At 35.3% G+C, this 26,426-nt stretch overlaps 1 protein-coding gene and 1 long non-coding RNA gene across 12 annotated transcripts in view; one reads left to right on the forward strand and one right to left on the reverse strand.

Moving 5' to 3' along the window:
- LOC101884734 (ryanodine receptor 3-like) overlaps nucleotides 1-26,426 on the reverse strand; it is a 275,348-nt gene that overhangs the window by 218,484 nt on the left and 30,438 nt on the right. For all 11 annotated transcript variants that reach the window (XR_012393129.1, XR_012393127.1, XR_012393126.1 and 8 more), the window contains exon 2: nucleotides 8,393-8,512. Coding sequence is in view for 7 of the 11 variants with exons in the window: in XM_073927942.1 (XP_073784043.1) it covers nucleotides 8,393-8,512 (120 nt within the window). In the remaining 4 variants the exon portion in view is untranslated. The remainder of the gene's footprint in view (nucleotides 1-8,392; nucleotides 8,513-26,426) is intronic.
- Nucleotides 17,669-22,111, forward strand: LOC141378559 (uncharacterized). The gene is made up of 6 exons (XR_012393361.1): nucleotides 17,669-17,785; nucleotides 18,600-18,682; nucleotides 18,803-18,857; nucleotides 18,957-19,032; nucleotides 19,107-19,283; nucleotides 19,627-22,111. It is a non-coding gene; the product is annotated as an uncharacterized lncRNA (long non-coding RNA).

A 26,426-nucleotide genomic window follows, 5' to 3' on the forward strand; every position in this document is an offset into this window, starting at 1 on the left:
AGAAGTCTTTCAGTGTTTAAAGACAGATCTTAGTTAAATGATTGAGTTACTCAGTGTACAGTAGGTTAATATCTCTACAATATTATAGACTGAATGATCCGCTGTAAATGCTGCTCTCCCAGTGTAAACATGTAAACACCGCAATCAAACTATTACCGATGTGGAGGATTTTCACTGCATTTTGTGACAGGAATAACACACACGGCTTTCTGACGCTACCTACCGAGTGCATATAAGGTACTGAGAAATGCGGAGGGTTTATTTCTCTCATTCACCATGCGGTATCACACATTGCATGAAAAATACACGCTTAGAGCAGTTCCTCGAATCAAATATCTGGTTTGTCATGAATGAAATTCCTGAATGAAAGAGCCAAACTGCAGTTAAAGTCCACCATTTATTCATTTGGCAAATAATTTGATTACTGATGTCATGTAGACACAGTCACTCTATTTCTCCACTGTGTGTGTGTGTGTTTGTTTTGCCTCTGTGAAAATCAGCATGTGCCCAAACCGACACTCCCATTTTTATGCAAATTCTTACAGACCTTCCTTTTTTCCCTCCTCCGACACTCCCCCTAAACAGAGCTGGACACGCCCACTTTCCTGACTTTTTTTTCCAAAGTAGAGGTGTGAAAACACCCTGCTGAAATGAGGGGCTTTCATGGCCCTTTAATGTGCTTTAAATTGAGCTAGTGATGTACATGATGATGAGCTGCAAGAGCTCCTGCACATCAGTCTGTGCTTCTCATAAATCAGTGTGACAGACGAGAGCAGCAGAGATGAGACGAAAGAGACAGATGAAAATGAAGAAAGACACAAACCTCAGGCCAGAAAACATCTACAAACACATTGAAGCTCCTCTCAGTTATAAACACACTCCGCGTACAGTGCTGTACACTCGTATAACACTGCATTTCACATCTCCGTACATCTGCAAACACTGTGTGTGACAAATTATATAGTGTGAAAGTCACATATTTACTTTTACAGCACTTTACTGACTGATTCAAAACATCTTGACAGAATGAAGATGAATACATACAGCTAAAGTCAGAGTTTTAGCCTCCCTGTATAATTTTTACACAATTTCTAATTAACGGAGAAAAGACTTTAACACATTTCTGCACATAATAGTTTTAATAACTGATTTATTTTCTTTGCCATGATGACAGCACATAATATTAGACTAGATATTCTTCAAGTCACTTCTATACAGCTTAAAGTGACATGTAAAGGCTTCACTAGGGTAATTAGGGTAAAGTTAGGGTAATTAGGCAAGTCATTGTATAACAGTGGTTTGTTCTGGAGACAATCCAACACTAATATTGCTGAAGGGGCGAATAATATTGAGCTTAACATGGGTTTAAAAGTATTAAAAACTGCTTTTATTCTAGCCCAAATAAAACAAATAAGACTTTCTCCAGAAAAAAAACTCAAAGCTGTAAAATAGTTAGTTTTTTTTTTTTTTGACGACAACACGAAACGAACGTTGTCAGCATAACTCACTGGAAATCCAAAATAATTCCTCACCGGCAACTTCAGTGAAAGCGAAGGGGGTTTAAGTTCTCACGATGGGTCTGCAGTTGCCATGCTATCTTTTGGCTGTTTGTTGTAGCTGTTAGGTCGACTCGCAGCACTTCAACAAGCCTGGTTTTTTTTTTTTTTGCGTGACATGAGGGCTTGTCAGCATCTACGATTCCATTTTTTGATTCGATAATCGAAAATTGAGCATGAATTTTAAACTATTTAATTTTTAAATCGAAATCATGACACCCTTACTGTTTAAGGCTGATTTATACATCTGTGTCAAACGCACGTGTATGCTACGCCGTTGACGCATAGCCCTATGCAGTAGCTGTCGCTGATGTGCAACTCTCAAAAAATGTAACTACACATCGCAACGACGCATAGCGCAAGCTCTGTGATTGGTCGGCTTGGTAGCGCTGACGAGTCTGGGCGGGACCGAGAGCCACGCGAGCACCACGACCCCGATGGAGCGATTGTTTACAAGTGTGGAGTCCCGTTAAGGAGCTCCGGATAGAAAGTTTTGTTTTGTGTTTACCTCATAGCTAAAGTTGTTGCACGTCCGCCGGTTCCTGCCTCAAAATGAGCGAGTTTGAGCCACTTGTACATTCAGGAAGCGTTCAGAAAAAACAAAACAGCAGTGAAGAAACTCGCACAGAGACACATTAACACCTCACTGCCAACTAATGTTTCGGAGGTGTTAATCCAGACCAACAGAGACAGCGCGCAGAAGTATAAATGCACAGCTACGCGCATTGCATGCGCCATGGGTTACGCCGGTCACTTGACGCAGAAGTATAAACCAGGCTTTACTCTACTAATCTAAACATTTGTGTAAAACATTTATTTTTTTGAATGATATTTGCCCCTCTTTTCTATATAAAGGCTACAAGATCCTTGGATCCTTTAATAGTTTGCTTTGTTTTAATAAACATTTAAATTAAATCACTGTTTAAAATCAAGAGAGTATAGAAAAAAGTATAGAAACACAACAAACTCCAATGATATTCTACAGAATACAACTCACCATAATAACATGATAAAAGCCTATGATACGTCAGTAACAGCGCCACCGCTTCAGTGTGTTTATCTGTTATGCATGACCTATGACCACTGCTGTGCAGAATGAAGGAAGAGGACTCGAGAGAGAACAGGCAGTGGCATATGATGGATGAACCTTGGAAAGTGTGATCAGATACAGTGAAGATTTCAGACCGCCAAAGTCGCCACAGAATAACGAAAATTATTATAAAATATTAATAAATTGGCTTACTAATGATAACAGATGAGAGACCAGCTGCGTTCAAACATATCACATGCTTCTCTCTAAATTAGTATGTGAAACTTCACTTATCTAAAACAATTACAAATAAAAAAATATTCCGACAAAAGTTATAATATTTATTATTTACATTACATTATTGTAATGTTATTATTTACATTATAATATTATTTAAATAGTTTTATAATTAATAAGAGATATTTACATTTTATAATTATTTCTTTTAGCACTAAGCATGAATACGATTCTTTACATTCATTTACTTAATATTTTATGGTTTGACTTTATTTTAGTATGTGTTTGTTTAACGTATAATTGCTTTAAAAATATTATTTTAAGATTTAATTCAACTTTATTTTTATTTTGTTTTTCAAATTAATCTAAATAAAACACACTAAAAATGTGCATTTATGCTTTTGAATATACAAGTTGCCACAGAATAAGGAAAATACTTATAAAAATAAATAAACTTATTGAAATCATAATTATCTAAAATTATGAATTCATAAATTTTATTTATATATATATATATATATATAATACATATTGTGTAATTATTTATTTTAGGACTTATTTAAGTAGGTTTTTTTTTTTTACATTATTTTGTTTTGACATTTTTGTTGCTGTTTGTTTACTTATAATTTACTCAAAATATTATTTTAGAATTTTATTTTATTTTATTTTAATTTTAAAACTTTGATTTATTTATTTTTATGTAATAAAACACTAACAATGTACAATAATATTTTTAAATACATACATTTATTTTTTTCCTGAATGTCATTTGACCCTCAGCTAAATGTAAACACACGGATGTTTTATTCAATTATTTTAACATGAAACAAAAATCTCCCAATTCCTCAAACCTGTCATGCTAACCGACAGAGGTATGTTCATACGGTAAGAGTGATCTGTTATAAGTGATTGTGCTGAAAGTGTTTTAAGTGTGCAGCTCATCAGGTGTGAAAGTGGATCATTAGCCGTTTCTCCCAGCGGAGCGGCGGCTCTCATAAGAATAGCAGAGGCAGAATGAAGACAAAGCAGCAGTAAAGCGGCGATACATCATTTCTGTCTCAGCTAATTATGATCACATCCTACAGTCTCTTCCTCCTCTGAGAAACAACAGACCAACAATACCACTAACACAATGAGGGAAAACAGAGGCTCGCATCTCCATCAGGCCTCCGCAGTAGAAACACACAGCAAAAACTATGATGACAACTAAAATGTGAACTATACGGATAACTGCAATAACCATGACAACAACGATGAATACGACTATACAGACAACTGCCATAATTTAGATGACAACGATGAATTTGACAACTATATGAACAACTACAATATCTATGATGACAGCTATAACTCTAAAAATTACACGACAATTGCGATAACCATGACGACAACAATGAGTATGACAACTATAAGAACAACTGCGATATCTATGATGACAGCTATAACTCTAAAAATTACATGACAACTGCGATAACCATGACAACAAGTATGACAACTATACGAACAACTGCGATAACTATGACAACAACGATGATTATGAAAACTATATAGACAACTGTGATAACTATGACAACAACGATAAGTATGACAACTGTACAAACAACTGCGATATCTACGATGACAGCTATGACTACAAAAACTATAAGAACAATTGCAATAACTATCGTGACAACTATAACTAAGAAAAATATACGGACAACTGCGGTAACTACGATGACAACTATAACTACAAAAACTATACAAACAACTGTAATAACTATCATGACAACTATAACTAAGAAAAATATACAGACAAATGCGGTAACTACCATGACAACTATAACTACAAAAACTATACAAACAACGGCAATAACTATCATGACAACTATAACTACAAAAACTATACAAACAACTACGATTACTATCATGACAACTATAACTACAAAAACTATACGAACTGCGATAACCATGACAACAACGATGAGTATGACAACTATACAGACAACTATCCGCAGTAGAAACACACAGCAAAAACTATGATGACAACTAAAATGTGAACTATACGGACAACTGCAATAACCATGACAACAACGCTGAATACGACTATACAGACAACTGCCATAATTTAGATGACAACGATGAATTTGACAACTATATGAACAACTACAATATCTATGATGACAGCTATAACTCTAAAAATTACACGACAATTGCGATAACCATGACGACAACAATGAGTATGACAACTATACGAACAACTGCGATATCTATGATGACAGCTATAACTCTAAAAATTACATGACAACTGCGATAACCATGACAACGAGTATGACAACTATACGAACAACTGCGATAACTATGACAACAACGATGATTATGAAAACTATATAGACAACTGTGATAACTATGACAACAACGATAAGTATGACAACTGTACAAACAACTGCGATATCTATGATGACAGCTATGACTACAAAAACTATAAGAACAATTGCAATAACTATCGTGACAACTATAACTAAGAAAAATATACGGACAACTGCGGTAACTACGATGACAACTATAACTACAAAAACTATACAAACAACTGTAATAACTATCATGACAACTATAACTAAGAAAAATATACAGACAAATGCGGTAACTACCATGACAACTATAACTACAAAAACTATACAAACAACGGCAATTACTATCATGACAACTATAACTACAAAAACTATACAAACAACTACGATTACTATCATGACAACTATAACTACAAAAACTATACGAACTGCGATAACCATGACAACAACGATGAGTATGACAACTATACAGACAACTGCGATAACTACAATGACAACTATAACTACAAAAACTATACAAAAAAACTGTGATAACTATCATGACAACTATAACTACAAAAACTATACGAACAACTGCGATAACCATGAGGACAACGATGAGTATGACAACTAAACGAAAAACTGCAATAATAAAGATGACAGCTAAGAGTTTGATAACAATACGATTCACTGCGATAACTATGACAAAAACGATGAGTATGAAAACTATACAGACAACTGCGATAACTATCATGACAGCTATAACTACAAAAACTATACGAACAACTGCGATAACTATCATGACAATTATAACTACAAAAACTATACAAACAACTGCAATAACTATAATGACAACGATGAGTATGACAACTATATGAAAAACTGCAATTATAAGATGACAGCTAAGAGTTTGACAACAATACGAACAACTGCGATAACTATGACAACAACGATGAGTTTGAAAACTATAAAGACAACTGTGATAACTTTGATGGCAACGATAAGTATGACAACTATACAAACAACTGCAATTACTATAATGACAACTATAAATATGACAACTTTATGAACAACTTCGTTAACTATGATGATAACGATGAGTATGACAACTATATAAACAAATGTGATAAATATGACGACATAGATGAATATGACAACTATACGAAAAACTCCAATAACTATGATGACAACGATGAGAATGAACATATATAGACAACTGCGATGTCTATGACGACAACAATAAGTATGACAACTATACAAACAACTGCTATAACTATAACAATGATAAGTATGACAACTATACAAACAACTGCGATATCTTTGATGACAGTTATAACTACAAAAACTATACGAACGACTGCGATAACTATCATGACAACTATAACTACAAAACTATACAAACTACTGCAATATCTTTGATGACAGTTATAACTACAAAAACTATACCGACAACTGCGATAACTATCATGACAACTGTAACTACAAAAACTATACGAACGACTGCGATAACTATCATGACAACTATAACTACAAAACTATACAAACTACTGCGATAACCATGACGACAACGATGAGTATGACAACTACATGAAAAACTGCAAAATTAAAGACGACAGCTAAGAGTTTGACAACAATACGAACAACTGCGATAACTATAAAAACAACGATGAGTTTGAAAACTATAAAGACGACTGTGATAACTATGATTGCAACGATAAGTATGACAACTATACAAACCACTTCAATTACTATAATGACAACAATAAGTATGACAACTTTATGAACAACTTCGTTAACTATGATGACAACGATGAGTGACAACTATATAAACAAATGTGATAAATATGACAACAACGATGAATATGACAACTATACGAAAAACTGCAATAACTATGATGACAACGATGAGAATGAAAATATATAGACAACTGCGATGTCTATGACGACAACGATGAGTATGACAACTATACAAACAACTGCTATAACTATAACAATGATAAGTATGACAACTATACAAACCACTGCAATTACTATAATGACAACAATAAGTATGACAACTTTATGAACAACTTCGTTAACTATGATGACAACGATGAGTATGACAACTATATAAACAAATGTGATAAATATGACGACAACGATGAATATGACAACTATACGAAAAACTGCAATAACTATGATGACAACGATGAGAATGAAAATATATAGACAGCTGCAATGTCTATGACGACAACAATGAGTATGACAACTATACAAATAACTGCTATAAATATAATAATGATTACTATGACAACTATACAAACAACTGCGATATCTTTGATGACAGTTATAACTACAAAAACTATACCGACAACTGCGATAACTAACATGACAACTATAACTACAAAACTACACAAACTACTGCGATAACCATGACGACAACGATGAGTATGTCAACTATATGAAAAACTGCAATAATAAAGACGACAGCTAAGAGTTTGACAACAATACGAACAACTGCTATAACTATGAAAACAGCGATGAGTTTGAAAACTATAAAGACAACTGTGATAACTATGATGGCAACGATAAGTATGACAACTATACAAACAACTGCAATTACTATAATGACAACTATAAATATGACAACTTTATGAACAACTTCATTAACTATTTTGACAATGATGAGTATGACAACTATATAAACAAATGTGATAAATATGACGACAACGATGAATATGACAACTATACGAAAAACTGCAATAACTATGATGACAACGAGAATTAAAATATATAGACAACTGCCATGTCTATGACGACAACAATGAGGATGACAACTATACAAACAACTGTGAATACTATGATAGCAATGATAAGTATGACAACTATATGAACAACTGCTATATCTATGACAACAACGATGAGGACGACTATACAAACAACTTCGATATCTATGATGACAAGGATATGAATGACAACTATACGAGCAACTGCGATATTAATGATAAGAACCATAACTACAACGCCAACCATATGGAAATCTACAATGAGAATAATTGCTATAAAGAAAACTTAACGAACAACTGCAATAACTATGATGAAACTACAACTACTCCAGCAAATACAACGAAATCTACATTATGACATTTTACTAAGACTCACTTAGACCATTAAAAACATCATTCGACCACACAAACATTCAATTTAATAAATACACACAACACGAATTTTGTATATTGACAAGTTTAGAATTCAGTTCGTTTAAGGTGAATAATGTTCCTCACCTTAGCCTCGGAGGTGGGCTCCAGGTAACACAGGCGGTTCCCCAAACCCTCTGCGCTGAGACAGAACTTGCGGTTCTCCTTTTGAATGCAGGCCACACACTGCAGAACCACCTCATCATCCTGAGAAAAACACACACACACACACACACACACACACACACACACACACTTCAGTAACTCGAAACAAACTAACCAAAAAAGTATTGAACCAGCATTTTAGTAGAAGACCTGAATTCACCTGAACACCCATGAATTTCCTAAATTACTAAATGTTATAAATAAATCAAATAATAATAATAATAATAAAATATATAAAAAAATAATAATAATGTTAATAATAATAATAATAAATAATCATAATAATAATAATAAAATATATAATAAGAAATAACAAAAATAATAATAATAATGCTAACAACAACAATAATAATAATAATAATAAAAATAATAATAATAATAATAATAATGATGATAAAATATAATAAAAAAGAACAAATAATAATAATAATAATGCTAACAATAATAATAATAATAATAATAATAATAATAATAATAATAATAAAATAGCTATTGTAATTTTAGATCCCATTAACACATATTTCAAGTTTACTAAATGGTTTTTAATCTATATAGTAATAGTCTATAGAAATGTTTGACAGATTTTTTTTTTATACCCAAATTAATATGTTGGCAAAAAATATTAAATTAAATTTTAATAAACATGAAAAACAAAAAGAAATATAGAAATATATCAAACTTAGTTAAAAATGTGTAGCTTGTAATTATATTTCTGCAATAACATACATTTAAAATAATATAAATACATTTGTACAATGACAGGTTTGAATTTAAATGTACTATCTTTCAATTTATAAAGACGTTTAGTACTCAAACTCCTATTTCAATGAATATATGTGTGTGTATATATATATATATATATATATATATATATATATATATATATATATATATATATATATATATATATATATATATATATATATATATATATATATATTGTTTATAGTCACGGGGAAAATGTATTAAATATATTTATTTTCAAAAGGATGTATACTCATTTAGGCTGAGCACTGTATTTACATGTATACTCATTTGCCACTTTATTAGGTGCACCTGTCCAAATGCTGTCAGCTAAGAACAGGAAACTGAGGCTACAATTCACACAGGCTCACCAAAACTGGACAATAGAAGATTGGAGAAACGTTGCTGCTCTGATGAGTCTCCATTTCTGCTGACACATTCAGATGCTCGGAGCAGAGTTTGGCCTCAACAGCATGAAAGCATGGATCATCCTGCCTTGTATCAGCGGTTCAGGCTGGTGGTGGTGTAATGGTGTGGGGGAGATTTTCTTTGGGTCCATTAGTACCAATTGAGCATCAACACCACAGCCTACCTAAGTAAAATCTCTGAGGAATATTTCCAGTAGCTTGTTGAATCTATGAAGGATTAAAGCAGTTCTGAAGGCAAAATGGTCCAACCCGGTACTAGTAAGGTGTACCTAATAAAGTGGCCAGTGAGTGTATATTAGACCTGCTGTAGCAATTGATTGGAAACCTTAGATGAAAGTGTATTTCTTAATGTATGTATTACGTTTTTTGGACTCTGAAAGCGCCAGCGCCTAATGACTTGCAAAGAAAATGACATGAAACAGCCTAAAATCTTGAACGCTCTACTGAAGAAAACTCCTCTTTTATTGCTCTTCATATCTGCCTGAACTCTGGCTTTGACTGTTTCATCACAGCTTCAGAGCTGTAGTGTTCTCAGGCTCTTGGTGTTCAGATGGACCGGAAGCTGTTATTTCCTGGCGCTGTGACTCAGATCAGCTAATAATGTTCAACACGCCACAAAAACACCACATAAATCAGCACAATCCACTCATGAGACAGCATCAGCAGGAGAGACGCTCACATTCACTCTGGAGGAACACAGACACAATGATAAAACTCAATAAATCTGAATTTTCCTAAATCACTGGTGAACAGAAGAAATATCAGCAATTGTTTAGATGCATTTGACATAAGGGTGTCACGATTTGTCACGAAATACACACTCAGGCCCCGTTTACACTAGTAGGCCTTAGTTTTTTAATGGCATTGTAGAACGACAACGATCCACATCCATACTGGCGTTTTGCATTACTGAGCAGCCCTCCTTCCTTACTACTGCTGAAAACGCACATCACGTGACCACACACACACAGGCTAAGACACACGCACACACACACAGTCATGCGCTGGAGACAGCGGGTCCAGGCAGTCAGCGGGTCAGTAGACTGCTTCAAACTTTCACATTTGTACTTGGTAATTTTAGCGAACACCTCAGATACTGTTGGCTGGTTCCTGTTGGTTGTGCACCTTTTTACCGACGCCATTATAAGGACACTGATCACTGCCTATTCACGCCTATTCACGAGTCCCGCGGAAAAGTGATTGACAGGTGGTAATTATGCGTGTAACTTATTATTCATTCACTGTACGATTTGTTTATGATTTTGTTTAATTTTTCTTTTTTTAAATCGAAAATCGAATCGAACCGTGACTTTAGAATCGAAAATGTAATCGAATCAAGGATTTGGAGGATCGTGACACCCTTAATTTGACAATTAAAATTAAAAATTAAAAATTAAAAATGATTGGTTAATGTCAGCTGTCAATCACTCAGCCAGCGCCTTCTTGCTTGGGATGACAGAGAGGGCTACTACCGCGAAAAACTGTAAAGCGCTGAAGATGAGAATGAAATTGACACTGACAGATGTTGTTTTAGAAACCATGGCATCTAAAGTTATAAATAATGACACATCTTAGTTGTGATCATGTGCTGAATGTTAGTCCACCATCTACACTTTTCCAAGAGTGGATAAAAGACTCCGTTGGCTTCAAGTCCGCTGTGAAAAGTCTGTGGGATGGAGTTTTCAGGTAACTGTTTGCCACATCTAGCACGAGAGCTTCTGTTTAATCCTTCATATAATCGCCAGATGCTGTCCGCTGTGCAAGGGACAGCTATATGTCAAATTGAACACTACGTACACCATCGGCATCGCAAACGGGCTTACACTGAGTAAATTAATATCGCTACTCATGAAAAGTATTGCTATTAACATGACGTATGCATATAATAAGGTACAGTATATGTCAAAAGCATCAGTGCAATATCAGACAGCACCTGTGAGAACAGCACAGTTATACCGTTAACACATTCATTCAAGCAGTGCGTGCAGGGCCGGTGAGCGCTCCGTGTATGCTTTAGTCACTCAGTCATGTTATAAAATGTATTTCTTGTGATAACGGGATTTCGTTGAGACATATTTTCCTCACGCTTGCATATATATATATATATATATATATATATATATATATATATATATATATATATTTTTTTTTTTTTTTTGCTTGTTAGTTTGATTACTGTTGATTTCAAATGCAATAAATCTGTTTGTATAAAACTTGTAGTAACGGTGCTCATAATTGGTGGGTGCGACTAACTTTTGGCTGATGCGCCTAACTTTTTAAAGTTAGGAGCATCGGTGCTACCAAGAAAAAAGGTTAATTTCGAGCCCTGAATTATATTGCTAATGTTAAATATGCATTTGTGCCACATTTTTATATTCATTATAAATATATTATATATTTAATTTATTTACCACTTAGTACTTTACTTATACTTAGACTACTAAATAACTATACTGACAACAACGATAACTGATGACACCAACTGTATATGACAACTTTTTTAGACAACTGCGATGACAAGGATTAGGGCTCCACAATATTTAATATTTATACTTTAAACTAGGGCTGCACGATACATCGTTTCGGCATCGAAATCGCGATGCGTGCATCCGCGATAGTCACATCGCAGGAGGTGCGATGCAAAGCAAAAAAAAAATTATATATATATATATATATTATGGGTGGAACCGAACCCGAATACGGTATTTGGATAAGCACGAATAGCGTGTTATTACCAGTACTTTATATCAAAAAGCTGCGTTTCCTCATGAGACCCCAGTGCATGCCCGCGTGAGTGAGAGAGTGAGTGAGTGAGTGAGTGAGTGAGACAGACGTTCAGGAGTCGGGGGGCGGGGTGGGGCCGGGGTATAAGGTGCTGCTCCACACAGCAACAGAGAAAGCTTGGCAGAGCGAAAAATACTTTACTGCATCACTATTTTTGTTAAATAATTTTTTGTTTCTGAACTGGGTCCCAGAGGCAGTTTATAAACTTGTAGCGTACTTAAAGCGGAGTTTGATCGGTTTTTATTCCATTGCGCTGCATTATTGACGTCTGCAATCTGTTGCTCTCTGTTTACGCTAGTTAGCTCTGTTAGCGAGGTAATTAAGACAATAGACTGTAGACAGAGTAACGTTAACGTTCAGTTATAAAGGTTAAAATGCTGCTTGTGTAGTTGTGTCGAATTGTATGCACTTATAAGAGTTTTATGATGCGTTTAAATTACTGTCATTTGCAGACAGCAAAATATATGCTAAGCTAGTTAACCTTAGCATAGCTTCCCGTCACTCACAAGCCCCTTTCACACAGTGATACCGGTAAATATCTGAAAAATTTCCCGAAGACTTTACCGGTAAATTAAAAAAAGCGCTGTTCACACAGGCGAGGACATTACAGGCGAGGACATTACAGAATTTTTCCAGAAAAGACCGTTCACACATCCATTTCAAAATTCCGGTAAATTCTGACATCATTAACCACAAATGAGCTTTAAATGGCTGCGCTTGTATTTGTAAAAAATTTGTTTACATCACAAACTCTGTGGATGATCAGTATTGTGAACAACTTCGAGGAAAACACATGGAGGATCACTTTCGCATGTCGAGATGTTTATAATATGTGTGTGCTGGCGTTCACGACTGTTTCACCGGCACACGCAAAGCTTGAAGGTAACAAACAACGGCTTATCATAAGCATCTTATTGATGATTATTTACACAGTTAGAATTAAGATGAACATATAAGCGTTCTCTGACTAACTTCTAGCAGCTAAATGTGTCTGGAAAAATATTCAAAGGCTTTTATTCTCATAAACCGCGCAGACGTGAATGCGTCTGACTGTTGTGATTGGCTAAAGCAGACGTCTCACGTCAGCACGTTCTAGATGAAAAGGTCTGTATGTGTGAAAGGGACTATTCTTGGTCCTCCACCAGCCAAAAAGAAAAAAAACCTTGCTCTAGTTCTTTGTGGAAGAATTTTACAGTCAGTGTTGCAGCAGATAGAACAGTGATACTGTATGTAATGTGTGCAAAAGTATATCTTAAGTATATATATATATAAAAAAATATCGCAGGGAAAAAAAAATAATAATAAAAAAATCACAATGTCAATTTTTTCCAATATCGTACAGCCCTACTTTAAACATACACACACGCGGACACGCGCACACACTCACACACACACACACACACACGCGCACACACACACGCACACACACACACACACACGCACACGCACAACAGTTCTGTCTTGTTTGCAAATCTGCAATGTTTGGAAATAAAACCCCTTCTACTGCCTCTTCACACCTGTGTATTCCTCCGCCCACAGAGTGAGAGCAGATCAATAAACTCACTTCAGTTTGACAAATATTGCAGCTGTTGGACAACATTATGTACTTATGAGGCTAGAATGTAGTTGTTTAGATTGCAATTACGCAGTTTATTTATAAGGATAGTGCCTATTTTAAATAAGTTGTAAGAGGCTAAATTATCATATGCATTTGTTTATAATACAAAACATGCTTTTTCACTCAAGAAGGTCCATACTGACTACAAAGGCAGATACTGATAAGATCAGGGCCTGTTGTGTGGACTTTGGGGGTTTTATGGTGTGGTCACATGTTGATTGGTCAGTTTGAATGTCTCAGCATTGGTGGTCACATGGTCAAGAAAGATACAAAATAGGTGGTAAACTCTGGCTCTGTCTCTTTTTCCTGCCTCTCTTTTCCTGGCCTGGTTCTCTCCTGCTCTGCTCCTCTCCTCCTCTGGAGTCTATCTTCTCTGACTCTACTGCTATCAGGCTTTTGGGCCTGCTCTCTTTGTCTCTCTCCCTCCTGTGTGTCTCTCCTTCTACCTCTGGTAACTTTAATTTTACATTTAAGCTGGGTACAATTTATACCATATGTTTTATCATTTCATATTTGATCATTTTATACAGTATTTTGTTATTAATTCAGTTGTAACCATAGAGATTTATTGTCATTAAATCATCTCATTTTCAAGTATTTGTGAATTACTTTTGATTTAACATCAACACTTAATTGTTCCATATCGCAATACAATACAATCACATAATATCAGCGCTCTCCCACATTTATAGCTGTTAATACTGCCCTTATTTCCGCTTTTGGTATAAGATTGCAGAAGAATGGTTTGACTAGAAATGTACAGTTTTTTACCATCATGCTGATCATTTTTTAGTCGCTCGGCAGAACTACAGTTCGAACCGCTGTGGTTTAAAGACCGTCCTTACAGATGGTGCCGAAACCCGGGATCCTTTGCAGTGAGTTTTTCTGAAATTTACTTAACCGGTCTTAGCTGGATTTTAACAGCTGACCTGGTGAATGGATTAAAATTGGCCTTCTAACCACAAGAGTGGGTAAGTCTACTTTTATTGTTTCTCCATTTGCTTAAATTGCATGAAACAGAATTTACAAGACTGTAATTTGTTTCAATAGTTCAATTTGGTAAATTTCAGATTACCTCCTCAAGGATGGAAGGGTTCATTTCTAAAGAAAGTGATGTATTCTTTGCTTTATGGACCAAAAAAGTTGAACCTACATTGTGCAAACTTAACAAAGAGGGACTTGAATTAACAAACTCAGTCTCTACATTATTTGCATGGTGGGATATAATTGGCAAAAATGGAAAGAAATCAAAACGTGGTGATATAACTGAAGCACTAAATTACATGTGTTACTCAAAACTGCGCAATGTAATGTCAGAAATACCTTCAATTATAAAGGCTAGATGTGAAGAATTTGATGATGTTCAAAAATCAGAGGCAGAAAAGTCAGAGGCAAAAATTCTAGATCTCAAGTTACAGCTTGATAATTTACTAGCTGAACAGTTAGCCCTGGCTGAAAAATGCAAAAGTCAAAAAGACACCATTGCAGATTTAAAAGCTATGCTAAAAACACAGAAGTTTGTGTCTCCCAAAATGCTTAACAGCGATGGGATTAAAAAGCATGTTCACTTCTCAGATGAAGTTACTTGTAATGAATCTGAAATGATTTGTTCAGAGGCCGTAGCTAAAAAGAGTTTGCCCGTTTCAGTAATTAAGGTGATGCCACACCATAGCGCAGCAAAGACGCATGGTGTAGAAGCATTAGAGAGTCTTAAAAACCCTCAAACCTCAGATGATCACAGCAATCAACCCTCAGGCAAACAAAACAGGCTTTGTATGACCTGTAAAAAGTTTGGTCACAGAGAGGAACAATGTTGGACATCAGAACAGGGAAGACCTCCACCTTATTTTCTGAGAAAACGGAAATCACTAAAGAGCAAAAATCAGTGGTCTTCACGTAACAAAAACTCATCTGCTAATAACACACTTAGTGAACTAACTGCATTGTTAATACAAGGCCTGCAACTGTTAACTTCCTTTGCTAGCGGCTTAGCAGCCTAATAGCAATAAAAGTTAATAATTGCTGATCCTGTTTGCATTTCCAAATTTGTTATATTTGTGTTATTCACATTTTCATTTCCATAGAACACAATGGTATTGTGTGATACTACACGTACACATAGACTGAGTAATTCCTTAAAACATGATTTTCTCACTGTAGGTGTAAAAACACTCAGGTCTGAGGTTTTAGAAGCCACAGATGCATTCTAGACCGCATGTCACGTATAAAGAAGGAATTAACTGTATGCTAAAATTAATAAATTTTAAGGTACTTGTGTTCATTTGTTGGATGAGTTTCATCTCCTAAAAGTGGTAAACTGTGCTATCCTCAATATAGCTGCAGTTTAAACTACAAACAGTAGTATAGAGTTGCCTTGTGGCTCCAGTGTAATAACTGCAGTAACAATGAAAATGTTTTCTTACAGGATTCAACCTTGAACATTGCACTTTTTCATGCTTCTTTAAAATAAAACATTGATTTGGAAGTTTTTTGAGCCAGATCACATTCACATCTCATGCTCAAATTCCATGCTGGCTCTCGATACAACAGGACTAAATTTTACACACTACCGTAAAACTTCCACCTTTTGTTAGGAGCATGTTTACACAAACACATAGCCTCACAGCTGGAACACTGCCACACAGAGAACAATGTTTCAAATCTTCACACACATATAGTCAAATTCACTATTTTGTCTAACAAGCTTAATATAGATTTTACATGTTATTTAAGTCTTTTCAGTCAGACTTTATTTTAACTATAGATTTTTCATCTTGTGCACTCTCAGAAAAAAAGGTACAATGAGGGTACAATTTTGTTCCTAGAAGGAACAAAATATAAAATTGTACCTTTAAAGGTCCCATATTGGTCTTTAGGGTACAATTTTGTACCCAAATGGGCTATAAAGGTACAAATGTCCAGATTTAGGTTTGAAAGGTACATTTTTGTACCTTTTATAGCACATTTGGATACAAAATTGTACCGTAAAGGACCAATTTGGCACCTTTAAAGGTACAATTATATATTTTGTTTCCCTATAGGAACAAAATAGTACCCTCAGCTCATGATAAGATCAAGACACTATATAACACTAATTTAAATGTATTAATACTAAACATTAATACTAAAATACATAATTTAAAAATATAATAAATAAATAAATTAATTGAATTAAATATTTTAATAATTAAATTTTTTTTCATGTATTTAAATTACATTTTTTCTCAAAAATGTTAATAATTAAATTTATAATTGAATGTAATTTTAATCATTAAAAACGTAAATACTGGTCTTTGCTTACTGTTTAAGACCCTATAGTATATGTGATGTAGAATAAGAAGTAAGAACCATGCAGAGTGACAGCATCTTCATACAGGTGGTAATGTTGCTGTCTCTTTAAGAATTTGGCTTGTTGAGACGTTATAGTAGTGTTTGTTACTGAGGCGGTCGGTAGTGTATGCTGGCTGTTTACACAGAACTTCGCACGCTTTTCAAAGAAAAGTCTATTTTGGAGTCCACACTTTTTTAGGTAAGAATGTATTAAAGATATATTTTCAGTCTCATTTTTACATGTGAAGCCGTGTTCTGTTGATTTTGTCTGACTCTCGGGTCTCGGCTTTCCCCCGCTTTAAGTGCTCCGGGCTGGCCTGCAGGATGGAGTTTGCTAAGTTGTCTGCTGCTTATTAAAGAAGTTACTACAATGTGATATCGAAGTCACCGAGGGACATAACGTTAAAGACGGTGAGTACTATATGCTGTTAGTTTTCTCGGTGTAAAAGTTCCCTTTATCGCCTACGTTACGTATTCGCACCTTATATCTTACGTTACGTTACTGCTTTATTAATAAGTGTTGCCACGGCGAAATATAATCGCAACCCAATTAGCAAAATACACTCGGGCCAGATGCGGCGGCAGAAGCGAGCCGACGCTGCCGTATCCGTGCACCGGAATCAGGCCGTGAGTAACGTTAATGTGCGGTGTGGCCCGGAGCTCGCGCAACTAAAGTCTTCATATACCTTGATATAAAACCTTTTGTTATTAATACTGGAAATTGTAATTATTGATAATGTTTTATATTTTGAGGCCATTTTTCTAGCCACGGTTGACCGCGGAAATGTAATTTTAGACGGTTATATAAGTTACACCGCCATTTTGTGAAGAAAAATCACAATTTTGTCACCGACAAAGCGACTGATTATGTAAACGTGGCTAGTTACAAACGTGGCGTGTGTATGCTTGTACATATCTTCGTTTCAGTGTCTAAGTTACATTAATGTTGAGGAGTGTCCACAAACTCTCATGTCCAGAATTGTTGGTGCTTTACTATCGTTTAACGTTATACTTATGTTAATGTAGAATTATTAACATACCATGTTGTATAAATCAACGTTTTAAGTTCTACTTTGTTCTTTAATGTAATAATTTGTCTCATCTGTTCTGAAACTGGTACCTTGAGCTATTTTACCTATTTTATTAGTATCTCAAAATAAGTAAATAGTTATTGCTTTATCTTATTGCTTTCCAGAAGTTTTTGAAGTTTCCAATTGTCTTTCAGGACAAGATTGAACAACAGAATGCAGCCTAACAGCATCAGACCAATGAAGGCATGTCATATGAAAGCATGGCTCAGTACAAGATGTAAGTATGTCTCATTATCTATACCATGGATTTAATGGCTTACATACTGTTTTAAATTTGTAGGTTTTTACTTACAAACAACAATAAATGTACACCCACATGTTTAAAATTATTTTCTAGGTTTTCATCGAAAGATGAGAGATCAACTGAAGAATGCTATGGTCCTGACTCTAAGGTACTCTTTCTAAACTTTCTCCACTTGATTAATATTATTAAATTCTAGCTTTGGATGGATTCCTTCATATTTGTTTGTATGCCACATCTTATGTTCCAGGAATTGATTTTACAGCTGCATTTCTCATGTTGCCAGCCTTGTTAAGCGAGACACTTCAACATTTCGTTGTGCTCAGGTGCGTATGTTGTTTTCTGTTTAGTATATGCTGTGATAAATGCATTTTATAATGCTTGATATTCTTTATATTAGGATGACGCAGTGGGTAGTGCTGTCACCTTACAGCAAGAAGGTCGCTGGTTCGAGCCTCGGCTGGGTCAGTTGGCATTTGTGTGAGGAGTTTGCATATTCTTCCAGTGTTCGTGAGGGTTTCCTCCAAGTGCTCCGGTTTCCCCACAAGTCTAAAGACATGCGCTGTAGCTGAATTTGGTAAGCTTATTTGTCTGTAGTGTATAAATGTGTGTGTGAATGAGTGTGTCTGGATGTTTCGTAATACTGGGTTGCAGCTAGAAGGGCATCTGCTGCATAAAACATGCTGGATGAGTTGGTGGTTCATTCCACTGTGGCAACCCCAGATTAATAAAGGGACTAAGCCGAAAAGAAATTGAATGAAAGAATGAATGAAATTTATATTAGTCTTTTAATCTGTGATACTTTTTTTTTTTTTTTTTATCAGTGAATATATTTATTTCCCTTTCTATGCATGTTGATTTTCTCTTCATCAGTGATAGAGTGACTGATATTAATGTAATTATTGCTTTGTCATTTACAGTAAACCATCTTTACCACATCCAACAGTTCAAGTACAGGAGGAGGCCACCGACTGGGCAACTGTGTTAACAAGACGAGTCACGGCAGTCTTCAGAGTTGATGGGATTGTGATTGGCCGGGCTAATGATGTGGACGAATATACATTTTTGACGTATTCATCTTATTAGAGGAACACCTTGATGTTTCTGCAGTGGAATGTTTTGAATGAACGGTGGACGGTGACAAGCCTCGATTTACTCCAGTTACCAGAGTGATCAACCTTGTTTTTTGTTTCTCTACATGCTCTTGGGATAATCACAATCATCAAGTTAATCCAGCACACTGCTATCATTCATGCATAAAGCAAATTTTTAAATAACTTGTGGTCCTAATGACTATCAAAGAACATTTTCCAGATATGAGTGCTTGACATGTCATGTTTATCAAAAGCATAAACACATATTGTGTTACAACAAATTACAAGTCCACTTGAGGATGATGAGGAGTAATCTACTGATGTTGAGGAAGAGGCTACTGATGTATTTGGTTTTCTGCACTGTTGAAGCAATTTATAGAGAAACATTGCCTTCATTCTGAAATACAGAGAAAATGTTGATGACAAATTATTTATCATGACTGAGTATTCTGACTAAAGACAAATACTTTGGACTTTATAAAGTGCAGTACTTGATGTAGCCTGTGTAATGTGCTTATAAATCTTAAACAGTATTCTTGTGGTCTTTGTATTAAGTGTAGATTATTTAGTTTTTATTTGTTATCTAAATTGTTCTTTTTACTGTTTTACATGTCTGCTTTATACTTGCTGTGTAATTTTATTTCTTTACACATTTAGTTGTGAGTTGTAATGAAATATTTCTACATTAATAAATAAAAATGGACATCTGTGAACCAAAATATTTTATTTATTTGTGCATGCAGTCACCAAAGGATCAAAATGCCTGGGTCAGTACCCTAAAAATACTATATAATATAAAAAGGTACATTTTTGTACCTTCAGTGTCTAGGGTACAAAATTGTCCCTTAAAGGGTACAAATGTAGAAGGTACAATTTTGTACCTTTAAAATGAGGTACAAATTTGTACCCTTAAGGGTACCACCCCAGTGACGGGCCATTTGTACCCTAAAAGGTACAATTTTGTACCTTTTTTTCTGAGAGTGTGCTGTTATTTTGGTTTCATTTGATTTTTAACCAGTTACTTATTTTTTGTTTAAACAAAGTTATATCAAAATGTAAATTGTGATTCTAAATCCAAAATGCTGAATTGTTGTTGCTTTTGTAACACTTTTGACATCTCTACAACAAATATTATTTGTGTTTACTTGTATTTAATCCATTTAAATGCAGTTGTGATTGTCTTTGAATATTGATTCGTTTATTTCACTGTATTTGGTTACACTGAATATTTTGCTGAAACTCTTAACTAGCTATTGTTGATTTTGTTGTAAAGCAATTATTTTAATGTTTCCAGATATTGTGTAAAGAGCTTGTTTGCTTTTATTTTGTCTTAATCTTGACCATATTTAAATTACATTAATTTAAGGACATTTTTGATTGAGGAGAACTCAAACTGACCACATCAATCCTTTGATCAATGACAAATGCCGTGTGTTTGCTTCTGCTGTTTGTTGTGCCATTTGCTGTTTTCCAATACAGGATCCATGGAGAAAAGGCTCACGTCTTGTGATCAACTTCAAAAGAAGAGCAGGGGTTCCCTGCATTCCTCAGCACCTATTCTTGTGGGGGTATGAAGGACAATTTGCATATAAGCAGTGCAACACCATTCGATTAAAGCCTCTCACACAGGGCTGGAGGACAACAAAGACTGACCATTCTAATTCCTACAACCAGCCTGGACAGGAAGTCCGAAGATGACAGCAGCACACATCACAATGCATATTTTCATCATTAATGTCACCTTTTTGCCTCTTTATGTGTCACAACGGTGCCAGGGGAGGATTGTAAGAGGCTAAATTATCATATGCATTTGTTTATAATACAAAACATGCTTTTTCACTCAAGAAGGTCCATACTGACTACAAAGGCAGATACTGATAAGATCAGGGCCTGTTGTGTGGACTTTGGGGGTTTTATGGTGTGGTCACATGTTGATTGGTCAGTTTGAATGTCTCAGCATTGGTGGTCACATGGTCAAGAAAGATACAAAATAGGTGGTAAACTCTGGCTCTGTCTCTTTTTCCTGCCTCTCTTTTCCTGGCCTGGTTCTCTCCTGCTCTGCTCCTCTCCTCCTCTGGAGTCTATCTTCTCTGACTCTACTGCTATCAGGCTTTTGGGCCTGCTCTCTTTGTCTCTCTCCCTCCTGTGTGTCTCTCCTTCTACCTCTGGTAACTTTAATTTTACATTTAAGCTGGGTACAATTTATACCATATGTTTTATCATTTCATATTTGATCATTTTATACAGTATTTTGTTATTAATTCAGTTGTAACCATAGAGATTTATTGTCATTAAATCATCTCATTTTCAAGTATTTGTGAATTACTTTTGATTTAACATCAACACTTAATTGTTCCATATCGCAATACAATACAATCACGTAATATCAACGCTCTCCCACATTTACAGCTGTTAATACTGCCCTTATTTCCGTTTTTGGTATGAGATTGCAGAAGAATGGTTTGACTAGAAATGTACAGTTTTTTACCATCATGCTGATCATTTTTTAGTCGCTCGGCAGAACTACAGTTCGAACCGCTGTGGTTTAAAGACCGTCCTTACAAAGTATAAATTCTGAGATTCAGCATGTCGATGGCCATCAGCCTGTCATACTGAGCAGAGAAACAACGATTGACATTCCACCACAAGATGGCGACAGAGACTGCATAATAAGCCCTTAAAGCAGTGGTGTCCACATTACATGGTTTCCACTACATTTATCTTTTATGGTTTCCAACCCTTTAAGGTTTTGTGCAGACTGACTGACTGGCTGACCAGGCCCGGCGCTACGGGGGGGCAAAGGGGGGCATTGCCCCCTCAGAAAGAGTTTGTGCCCCCCCAGTTTTTATAAAGGATTGTTCACTCAAAATTCTTTCTGTCATTAATTATTAACACTCCCGCCATTCCAACCTTAAGAACACACATTTAAATATTTTAAAATATATGACATAGCAATTGAATTATGAAAATGGTAAGATTAAAGCTAGTCCTATAGTTCAGAGATCCGGTCCCCGCGTCAGGTCTGGTGCGCCCGTAAATAGCCTTTAAAACGCGCACACGGCGAGCACTCAACTCACAACGGAGAAAATGGGTGACATGATAGGAGCAGCTTAAATCATTACATGCTTTGGTTAACTAATTATTTAAACACAACTCTCTTGAGCTCTAAAAGGAAAAAACACACATAAGAAATTTGCTGTTAAAGTAATTTTAGCAGAGACGCAACTGCCAGTCATTTATTAGTTCGGGAAGATGTAGCCTAATTAAAATGTTTTAATAAAAACAAATAGTTTACTGCACAGTCCCACAGTAGACTACAATATAAATAATATTTTAATTTATTTATCATTATTATTATTAATATTATTACAACTAAACTAAAATTGACAAAACGCAGAACTCTCTGAATGTTTGCTTTCAGTTTGCTTAAAAGCGCACTTTTACAGTTGTGTAGAGAAACATCCCATTATGCAGCAGCAGTCAAGGTATAACACATAATAAATGCCATTTGCGTTTATTAAGTCAAGTTTGCAGTGTTATAAATGGAATATAGTGCTTAAGTGGATTTATCGCGGATCAACCGAGAAACCTCTCACGTGCTGCAGGTAAGCAGAATGATCATCTTTTAAAAATATGTCATTTATGCTATACTGCTTTTTGCTCATGCAAAATTAAACAACATACAATATATTGTAGATCTATTTTAGGAGCTAAAATACAACATATCGAGTTTGTTTTGACTTGTAGCTCATGGCCCTAAAATGAAAATAACCTGAAAACAAGCTATTAAAAAAAGGCTTAATAAATTAAATAATTAATAAATAAAATTACGGGTAGGCTTAGTAACCTAATGGTTTATGATGATTTACAATATCACGAAAAAAGCACACTTATGATAGCCTAAGATAAATCTTTGTTTTTATATTTAAAATGATGAGAAAAAAAAGTTATATAGCATGTTGAGTTGCGTGTTATCCGTGCCAAAATTTAACCAATTTTCACGGTAATAACATCTGAATTTTGGTATCTTTTTTAGGTATTTTTCTGGCTACACTAATGCATTAAAATGAAACAAATTAATTGTTTTAAATGACATTAGATTGTAACATTTAGCTTTTCCCTAACACTGATGTTGGTTGGATAATAGGCTACGTGAAGCGGGATGACTCGGTTAAGCTGATTTCCCTATATTTATTTACCGGTTAAATGAATAGTCTGATCGTGGGTCAGCTTGCATGCGTGGGCATAATTTGACGTCTTTACCTAAAACTTTAAACATTCATAGGCCTGTTATTTAAAATAAACCGAAATAAGAAGAATAACATATGATTTAAAGCACTCGTTTGGCACTGAAGCCATCATCCGTCTGCATTAATAAGCGGTATGCATTACCATCGTTAATAAAATTCGTAATAGCGAAACTGCATATTATTATTACTATTAAAACGTAGCCTATATTACTGCTTTAGGTCAGTAACTTAGGCAGTAATGCAAAGTAATAATAAATGTGAATAAATAGCCTAAATGAAAGAAACAAGAGACCAAAATGAGTCACCAGGTCTAGTGCCCCCCTATGGATTTAAAGTGCCCCCTCAGTTTTGACTTCCCGGTGCCGGGCCTGTGGCTGACTGACAGGTGCGTGAAGCGTGAGGCCAGCAAACACGACGTATAGCCGTTTCACTTTACTTCAGGACGCATTAATGTCACTCTGTAGGTCTATTGGACACGTTCATATATATTCCTAGCAAATCTAATAAATGTTGGAGACATACTTGTTACATAAACGCACTAAATCACACTTCAGCAGCGTTTATTTGAGAGCGCACAAGAAGATCTGCGCTTGAGCAGCGTATATTTGAGGGTGTGCAAGAAGTTTTGTGCACAAGCAGAGGAAATTGGCGCGCAAGCAAAGAGATTCACATGCTCGTATTGCAAGTGATCTCGACTTGTAATACTGCGCTCACAACATTTCTCCATTTGTCATTGAAATAACGCCATCGGAAGTTGGTAGAGTTGTGTAAAAGGTCTGCAGCCACAGCTGGAAAACATCCCAGAGGAAACACTGAATTCATTATAACGAAGGAACTACAGTGAAAAAAATTATTCAAAGATGATTCCTTGCATTTAATAATTTTTTTTTTAAGTTAAGCGGATGTAAACAATTTATTTGTACTGAATTTAATTAATTAAACATTCGAAATTTAATTTGTTTGCTTAAATTCAACACAAATAAATAGTTTGCAACAATTTTGTGGACAATATTTTTTTCAGTGTATTTATGTCCTTGATCAAATAATAATAGTAATAAGTGTTTTGACTTATTATGTTAATAAACATAGTACAAGTACTAAAACTGCTCAGATGTTAAAATGATCGTTACGCTATAATAATGAAATAATGACCGAAATGGGAAACTCTAAACCAGGGGTCACCAATCCTGGACCTGGAGGGCCGGTGTCCCTGCAGTCTTTAGCTCCAACTTCCCTCAACACACCTGCCTGTCACCCGTGATTCTACATACTATAGCAGGGATCACCAACACACCCTTAACACACCTGCTTCTGGATGTTTTAAGTATACCAAGTAAGAGCTTGATTATCTTGTTCAGGTGTGTTTGATTAGGGTTGGAGCTAAAAACTCCAGGACACCGGCCCTCCAGGAACAAGTTTGGTGACCACTGGTCTAAACTGTTCACAGTCACAGACGGTCTCCATCTCCATGTTTGTGAAATACATTAGGTGGCAATAATGCTCCTAAGGAGTTAGTCGTCGTTAAACAAGAAAAAATAGAAGACAACTGTCGTTAGCCATATACAGTTCACCCCTGCCTAGATCGTGTGTCCTGCATTGTGTGTGCTGAAATGTCTGTGGCTGTGTAGCTGGATGCATCTCGTCTGTTCTGGAGACAACGTCCAAAACAAATATTGCTTAAGAGGGCTATTAATATTGACCATAAAACACTTAAGAACTGCTTTTATTCTAGCTGAAATAAAACAAGTAAGACTTTCTCCAGAAGAAAAAATATTAGAGGAAATACTGTGCAGAATTCCCTGAATCTGTTCAACATCATTTAGGAAACATTTAAAAAAGAAAAATTCACACGAGGGAATTCTGACGACAACTCTATACTCATTGCAATGACAGACTGTAGGTTTTATCATAATAATAATAATAATAATAATAATAATAATAATAATAATAATAATAATAACAACAGGAAGTGTTTTTTTTTATCTGCATATTGCGAACGCTAAGATCTATGCGCGATCCCTACGGAGGAGTTTTATTGAGAGGAGCGTCTGATGCTGTAGTTTCTGAAACTCTGCGTCTGCATTTATCAGTGACTGTAAACAGACATGCTGACGGAGAGCAGGACAGCGCAGCGCTTTCCTTTCATTAAACACACACACACACACACACACACACTGCTGACCACAAAAAACACCTCTTACACCAGGCAAAACACACTCCGACTGATCCCACAGCAGATTAAACTGTGCCAGAGGCAGGAGTGTAATTTGCTCCTCACTTTACAAACATCAAATTATTCACCCTAAAAACTTCCTTTTTCTTTTTCAAGTATTTCCCAAATGAAGTTTTATTTGTTATAATATTTGTTCTTCTGGA

This window comes from Danio rerio, chromosome 17 (assembly GCF_049306965.1).
Source record: "Danio rerio strain Tuebingen ecotype United States chromosome 17, GRCz12tu, whole genome shotgun sequence".
Classification (NCBI taxonomy): domain Eukaryota; kingdom Metazoa; phylum Chordata; class Actinopteri; order Cypriniformes; family Danionidae; genus Danio; species Danio rerio.